Source organism: Chironomus tepperi, unplaced genomic scaffold (genome assembly GCF_022539635.2).
Source record: "Chironomus tepperi strain 1889 unplaced genomic scaffold, CSIRO-AGI_Ctep_v1 contig_364, whole genome shotgun sequence".
Classification (NCBI taxonomy): Eukaryota; Metazoa; Arthropoda; class Insecta; order Diptera; family Chironomidae; genus Chironomus; species Chironomus tepperi.
The window spans coordinates 89,609-97,659 of record NW_027226486.1 but is presented as its reverse complement, the minus strand read 5'-3'; the positions used below and the strand labels follow the sequence as shown (position 1 = coordinate 97,659).

Below are 8,051 nucleotides of genomic sequence, written 5' to 3'. Positions count from 1 at the left end.
TCAAAATTAGAAATAAATGATGAAGATATAGAATTGAAAACTATATTTGTGACTTTTTCAAAATTTCATGGTAAACTTTTATTTTGCAGCAATAAGTCAAGACATACATAAAAATTTGAAGGGGAAGGTTAGTTTCTTGGGTATACTTCATGATTATATCATTGAATATGCATATATCAAAAAGGAACTAAAGGATACTCTATGCATACATTAGGGCAGGGTCGTCCAAACTGTGTGTCACAGCACACCTTGCTGGTAAGTCACGACCGAAAGCGGACATGTCCGTTAATTCATGGTATTTTCAGAAAATTTCAACTGCACACAGTTTCGATTCTAGACATGTACTTTAAACTTTTACAGGATATGCCAACCCTGACTCTCCCCTAACAATAAGACAATAAATTTACAGACATAATTTGATTCAAACAATTGAAGAAGTTTACTGCAACGTGAAAATGTCTGATGTATTGGTGACCTGCATTGTTCCCCCAATTTCTCTCTGTTTAGCTTCCATAAAGCATCTTTTCTTGAGTTCAAATAGCTCTGCTAAGTCAGTCCATAAGACGATTTGCTTTCTGCGATCCTCTTTAGTCATGTTCAGGTGAGATATTTGCTGGAAGTAACATGGTGCTAGAGCAACATTTTTTATGGTTATAGCCTTTAATATTATCAACTTACATTCTTCAACCTAGAATAGATATTCTCCTGCTCCCTCAACTGCATCGTCAATGTTTCTTTTAATGTTGTAGTATTTTTGCGATCTTTCGGCATTTCCGATTCCTGTTTAGCTTTCTCCAACAAATTATCAACTCGATCATAATCGATTTTCAAATCCTGCCAAATTTGTTCAAGTTTCTTTACTTCCTTTTCCGTTTCGTTGTACTCTGCCTGAAGTTGAGCTGTTTCTGAACTTAGTTGGGCTGTGAGAGCGTCGTAGTTCTGGAATAATGAAGGTAGTTAAGTTAAAATTAATAGGGATATACGTTCATGACGACGAAGAGTTAGAAGGACATTAGGATGTACAGAGTTCCTCAAACTTTTGTTGGTAAGCAGCATACTTGATTGATTTTGTAGTACTTAATGAGTATTGAGTATGAGTAAATCATCAATCGAGTATGCACTTGACTTAATTTGTAACAGTTTAGCTTTGTATGCCTGAAGAAAGTTCCGTGAGTCACAGTTTGAGAACCACTGTTTAAAGCAGTGGTGGACAATATTTGTGCTGCGGACCATAGTTGGGCCTCAAAGAAATCTGAGATGTGCCGCGAAATGATGGGGTTTCATCATGGAATAGGCCAGTGATGGACAACCTATATGCCTTGGTCTACAAAAAAGGTTTCCCACAACAAGTTTAAGGACCCAAAAATACAAAACTTTAATTTTTTGGAAGATTTCAGTATAAAAAATTTTATTAACAAATTTATATCTAATAAATCAGCAACCATAAAATTTAATTAAGTACAAATTATCAGCTATGACAAAATCAGTGGCTGAATAAAAATTCCATCCTTATTGTCAATCTTAACTGCTTTACAGACAACGTCTTCAAGTCTAAATGTATGAAGCGGTGACAGATTCGCTACCAAATATAATTTCTGATTCGACAGCGGTGCCTGAAACATGATTTCAATTTTGCTGTATCTCCTGCCAATTATGAAGATCTCGCCTGTCCTATTATCACTACAAATAGCCTCAACTTTAACAATTGAATCACGTGTCATGAGGTGATTGTCTGGTTCCTTTATGGACAATGTGAACTTCTTCAATACTAATTCTCCTTTGCTGTTAAGGAACGGATATGTCGTGTTAATCAGCTCATTGACTTTATTTTCAATCATATTATTTGAATTTTCAATGATTTTTTCACCAACATCCTCAAGATTGACTTCATCATTCACTTCCAAAAGGGAATTAAACATGCTAATTTGATCTTCATAGACGAATCCATTAAGTTTCTTAAGTGATCCAAGTTTCTGTTGAATTTGCTCAAAATGTAGTAAATTATGGACATTATAGTCAACCTTATCACTTCCATAAAGTGTCGTAAAGTCAGCTAAGAATGTATTAAGTAACTGTCCTAATATAAATGAATTTGCTTCAGAATTATGCTCATCAGAGCTCATTAAGATTCTCATAGCTAAATGCAGGTATAAAAAGTGAACATAATACCTCTGCTGCATCCGACTCTTCATTGCTATTGGCGAAAAATACAATAAAAATAGATTCCAATCTTGTGAATCCCATTGGGATAAATCATCAAGTGATCGTGGCTTTTTTGTAAATTCACGTGGACAATTTGCAGTCATTAGAAGAAGATCTCTAGAAATTTTCTGTTGTGTCTCTTTATTAAGTCTATAATCAAGCTTTCCTTTTAACCATAAATTCATTAAGTGCTTCATCACACCGTTACAGACAACAATTTTATAATCGATTGCAAATTGTGATATTAATCCAATATTCAGCTCCGTAAGAATTGGCTCCGCTACATGATGATCATTATTCAGTAGATATCTAAAGTCGTCGTCACTTCTCGGCGTCGCTAGTGTCATCGTAGTTGGAAAGCTTGCAAATCCATCATCAATTTGTAGATTTGCCCGTTGATTACATTTACTACATCCATAAATTGAATTGGGTAGGGATGTACAGGTAATAAGGCTATTGCTAATTGGATCACATAAGAATGCATTTACTTTAATTTGAAACATGTAATTCCCCTCGACAACAAGCTCCTGATTACTAAGAATTTTCAATTCATCAACCAATGGCTTCATAATTTCATTGCCAATTGTGGGCGTGGGAAATGATCCATAGTAGATGCCAATAATAAATGGATCATAAAATATTTGACAATTTATTCGACCGAATATTATCATACATTGTGGGACGGTAAGGCCATTAGATACTTTAGATTTGACTATATAAACAGCTATGTCGATTAGTAAAATTTCTAGGGGTTGTTGTGATTGTAAGATGCTGTCAGATGATGTCACGAGGGCCATTGGCTTACGAATAAAAGACGGTCGATAATAGCTTCTTATTCCCCTCTCAATGCCTATATTCAGGTATGAACCAAAATTCATTTTTATTATGTCAAATTTCTTATCGAAAAAATTCTCAGAATTCCTTGCTATTTGTAGTCCATTTGACTTCATGATGTTCAGTAGGTCTTCAAACATTTCAGGCTTTGGATTGTGCTTTTGTGCGAAATCAATCAGCTGCTGTCTAAGCGTTGGTTTTTGACTTGTACACGATTCATTTGATGAAAATTCAATAAATCGGACTTTTGTGCATGTCGGCGAGTGATTCTCCTTATTTTCCATGCTACTGTCCGCACTTTTAGGCGTTCCATGATATTCTTCCTTAATTTTATTTTTCCGAAGGTCAATCAGCTCTTTATGCTTTAATTTATTATTTAATGGACGTGTTATAGTATCACTAAGGATATTCAGTAAGTTAAGCTTTACAACCTTCTTTATCGTTCGATTGATGCGTCGTGCAATTGTCTTTTTGGGTTTTGGCGATGGCTTTTGTGATAGAATTTTCGTCGAGAATAATCCACAGTGAAATTTGTTCATGTTCATTTTTTGGTGATTTTTTGAGGATTTTCAACCAGCTTGTCAAGGAATAATCATCAATTTAAGGTGTTTACAGCTACAAAATAACAATTTTTTTCAGCACATATAACTTAAACAACACCAAACAAAAGTACTTTCAAGACTGACTGAACATTTATTTTTTGTGGCCTTTGGAACCAGCAAAAATATTTCAAATTTCATTTCTAAGAGGGATGCAGTTTGAATCCTTAGTAGGTAGAAAATACGTCAAATGTATGAAAAAAAAAGGATCATAAAAGAATCAATATCCCCGATACATGAATGTGTGTTAGTTGCTGCACATTGCAGCTACTTTATTCCCTAACATTTCTTCGTTCTTTCCTTTCCTTTCCTTTCGTTCTTCTCAAATTCGTTCCTCTTTTTTCTTCATCTCATTTACAGCCTCAACTACATACAGAACCAAAATCATTCGAGCGGCAATGGGAAATCTCATGCCGGCACATTGATCGTACATTATAAGAAGTAGAAACATTATCGAATTTTATGTGACTGATTGATTTTAAATTGTTATTTACTTCAAGAACATCCAGCTAGATTAAAGTTAAGATTGACGAAAAGATATAAATCTTAAGACTAGATGAATAGGATGCTTTGAGGATATAATTGATGATATTTTGAAGATCTTGAGACTAGTATCTATTAAATCCTAGTCCACGTGGTCCAAACATCTACAGCTTATAAGATGTAGGTTTCAAACTGAGGGTTATTCCCCCTTGACCAAAAACTCAGCTTTGCAGACTTTAACGAACTATAAAGCACAGCCAAATAATTCAAGTCTGCGCATCTAAAACGCAGCCCTAAAGCAATAAACGGACCCCATGATGCACAGCCGAATGTTGTTGTACTGACAAGTCCCCCTCAAGTTGACTCTTGATATGAAAAAATCTAGTTTAACATTGTATATAACTCATTACACAGAATAGACAGCTGTGGCGTAATGGTTAATTTGTCGGTTTTTTACGTAATTCGATATAATTTTATGAGCATTGTTCGAATCCTTGTCAAAACAACAACACTCTATGTATAATAGAGAGAACAATCTCTGTTGGGAATTGAACCCACGTACTCATATGAGAGTGATACAGACTTCCGGTCTGTTGCCAAACCACTCGGCCACCGAAGTCTTATTCTTGCACTGGCAGACCTCGAAGTCGACTCGAATTTTGTATGGAGTTGAGTCGACTTGAGTCGAAATCCGAGTTGACTTTGAGCTCTGAATAACTAGCAAGATTCGGCTATTTATGATTCGATACTCCAGATTCCACTATGTTCAGACACTGCAGTGACCTGGGTTCAATCTAAGAAAATGTCTAATCGGGTTTAATTCCTTTTTCACTGATTTAGTCTTTCTAATCTAGATTTTGTCTATTGCCTCGCGGATGGAACGTCTAAAGCCGGTTCTATCCTTGGAGCACTTCCGCTAGTTCAGAATATTAAAAACTTTATCGTTCTTTTGAAAACATCCATTCCAGGAATTCTTTGGTCTTGAACAAATTGAGACTAGATTCCTAAAATGGACATTCCGACAAAATTTCGTCCCCAAAATGCAACACTTCATTCCCATACCTACAACCAATCCACACCCTCAATCATAATTTCATATTATTTCCTTTACAAAAAAAATCATATCTCTTCGATCTTATTTCACCTTCGTCTTGTGCTTATTTACTTATTGTATACAAAGAAACTTCTGCATTGAAAGCATATCCACCCCAACAAGAAAAAAAGAAGAGAATTTAATCTAAAGGCTCGTTTCCTCAATTCTCTGTATGTAACTTCACTCAAATGTAATATTGTGTTTCAATCTATTTGTGGCACAATACACAACTACAACAATCACCATGAATTCCTATATGCTTCATATCCTTCACAAAAGGAATTTTTGAACAAAAAATATAAATAAAAATCAGTTTGGCTGCAGCAGTGCAAAAAATGCACTTTAGGCCAAAAAAAAGGCAATGAATTATGGACAAACAAAAGGTTAAAAAGTATAGGATGAATAGACAGGTATGCAGTTTTTTGTCACTAACCTGCTTCTTTGAATCACATTCATCTTTTAGTTCGGCAATTCTCTCACGTAACGGACGCAGCTGTTGTGAGATGGGAGAAAGTTTTTCGCGCGCTCCCAAAACAGCACGAGTTAGGCCGTCAACAAGACGTGACAGCTCAGTCATTCCGCGTGATTCGACGGGTGAGTCAGGACGGGAAAACATTGGTTCTAAGGAACTAGCATCATCATCAGTGATTGTTGCTAATGATGGATCTTGTGCCTTAAGATTCTCAAGAGTTTCTGTCAAGTCATTTGCTTCTGCCTTAATTCCTGCCAATTCTGATCGTTGCTGCTTGTAGATGTTGCTTTTAGCACGTAATGTATTGACAAACTGCTTCAAATCCTCACCACGCAAGAGAATGTCACCGCCAATGGCTTCCAATTTATGCTGCTTATCTTTCAATTGAGACTCAACGTCATTTAGTTCCTTTGTTATGTTATCAAGTTGCTCGGCAACCATTTCTTTATTGCGAGCAATTACCATGGCTTGTTGACGGAATGGACCTAAGCCTAATGCGTCATTTTGTTGACTTTTGTCATTCATCTTAGTCTCGACCATTCTTTGAACTTCACGACTGACTTCATCGATTTTGTATTGCAAGTCTTGTAGGTATTCACGGCCAATGTTAGGCTCGTCGATTACTTCCTCTAGAATTTGCACTTCCGTTTGACGTAAAGTCAATTCCTGTGGCAATTTCTGCTTGACCATGAATTCAAGCACTTGAGCTTCTTCTATGATACTATCCAGCATCTGTTTCGGTGTTGTTCCTTGAGTTGCCATTCGGATGTTCTGATATTCCTTCTGTAATCTCTCATTAGTCACATTTGCACGCTGAAATGTCTGCTTCTGTTCCTCAATCTGCGATATCAAATCCTTCTGCTGATCTTTTTCAATTCTCAATGCTTTTGCAGTTTCAAGGAGCAGTTCATGCTGTGGAACTTTATCAAGTCTCACTTGAAGTCTTTCAATCCTCTTCTTGACATTCTCAATCTCTCCTTCAATGGCAACACTGTCGCTGCGCAGCTCACGAGTCTTTTTACCTTCTTGAACTGCCATTTCGTAGCTTTGATGGATGTCCTTAAACTCTTCCATTACAATTTCATATTGACTGTAGAGATTCATGACTTCTGGGATGGAAATGGCTTCTGGTGGGAGGTTGAGGGGCATTAGGAATCTGTGGGGATGGAGTTAAGTTAGTTTTGGGTCTGATATAAGTGGAAATATTGGTTCCGGTACCCAAAATGTCTATGACATTGGTACCAAATGCATACTTACTTAGCCAAATAAGCCAACTTCATGATCAGCTCATCATTTTCGAATATCCACTCGAAAATCGGGTAAATAATCTTCTTGTCGCCCCTAACAAGACCCCGACGCAATCCAGCAATGTCTGTATCATCATCCGTGTACTGAATCTTCACAAGACATTCCATAATTGTCTTATTTGTCTCATCAGGATCATTTTCAGTCACATCCCACTAATTTTAAGCAATAATTAACAAAAATTTTCAAAGCCTACTCAGCCATATTTCTTACCTTCACCGTAATTATCCCAAACTTTAAGAAAACATCAAGTAAAAGTTGTAAAAGTGATTCCTCAGATAAGGAATCAAAGGAGATAATATTGTAGTCCGTATGTAGGAGTTTATTTAGACTTTGAACGATACTTTTAAGATTTTCTGTCATTTTTTCACAAACAGCAATTTGTCCACAAAAGAAGGAAACAACAAAATTGTTTGCATATTTTTCGTTGTCATGGAGAGATTTTTTTATTGTTTTATTGTGGATGGGCCATATTGTTTGCAACACCTGTTGACTGTAAACATATGGATAATTTTAAGGGATAATTGTGAGAGAAAGGTAAGTAATGAGAAGGGTGACTTGAGGAAAGATGGCAGTAAGTATTGGTATAAGGAGGGTTTTTGGACATTAAGTCTGAGAAGGAATCATTATAAAGACAAGAAGCCATGATATGAAGGCAGATGGTGTTGAAAAGGAGGATACTTAGCTACGTCCATACTTACCTACCCTAGCGACACAATCCGCTGAATTCAAACCCAAAATGGAACAAATCATCCGTCAGGATGCCATCCGACAAACATTGCGACTTACCGTCAGTACGGCGACTTAGATGTGCTCTAACAAACACGAAGTGCTGACCGTTCTTTACCGTTCTTACAGAGACAAACCGGTGTCTTAGCTAACGGAATGTGCTATCCAGGAATAGTTCCTGTTCTCCAATCTAATGTAGACCAGGATTGCGAAATTTCCCAGAATCAATGACTGACCCAATCTGACATCAATCACAAAAATGCTCAAATCTACACTTTTTAATCAGTTCCTCCATGAATCACATCACGTAATAATTCTGAAAATAGCATTAATC

The 8,051-nt window shown here is 36.5% G+C and overlaps 1 protein-coding gene across 3 annotated transcripts; it reads right to left on the bottom strand.

The window, feature by feature from the left end:
* Positions 1-91: 91 nt before the first annotated feature.
* Positions 92-8,008, bottom strand: LOC139095333 (intraflagellar transport protein 81 homolog). 3 transcript variants are annotated; one of them, XM_070646664.1, is made up of 6 exons: positions 7,690-8,008; positions 7,202-7,481; positions 6,941-7,143; positions 5,645-6,839; positions 679-939; positions 92-613 (listed from the first exon to the last, which is right to left on the bottom strand). In XM_070646664.1, the coding sequence occupies exons 2-6, from the start codon at positions 7,349-7,351 to the stop codon at positions 440-442; spliced, it is 1,983 nt and encodes a 660-aa protein (XP_070502765.1). In that variant the 5' UTR covers positions 7,352-7,481; positions 7,690-8,008; the 3' UTR covers positions 92-439. The 3 variants fall into 3 exon arrangements, with proteins under 3 accessions (XP_070502765.1, XP_070502766.1, XP_070502764.1); XM_070646665.1 differs by having other exon boundaries at positions 7,778-8,008; XM_070646663.1 differs by having other exon boundaries at positions 7,202-8,008.
* Between the last annotated feature and the right edge of the window lie 43 nt (positions 8,009-8,051).

Excerpts from the sequence above, each read along its gene's own strand:
- LOC139095333 (XM_070646663.1), bottom strand. The coding sequence starts at position 7,351 with ATGACAGAAAATCTTAAAAGTATCGTTCAAAGTCTAAATAAACTCCTA. Across the intron at positions 6,840-6,940 it reads AAGTTGGCTTATTTGGCTAA|ATTCCTAATGCCCCTCAACC; the intron begins GTAAGTATGCAT and ends CCATCCCCACAG. Across the intron at positions 614-678 it reads TCTATTCTAGGTTGAAGAAT|CAAATATCTCACCTGAACAT; the intron begins GTAAGTTGATAA and ends TGTTACTTCCAG.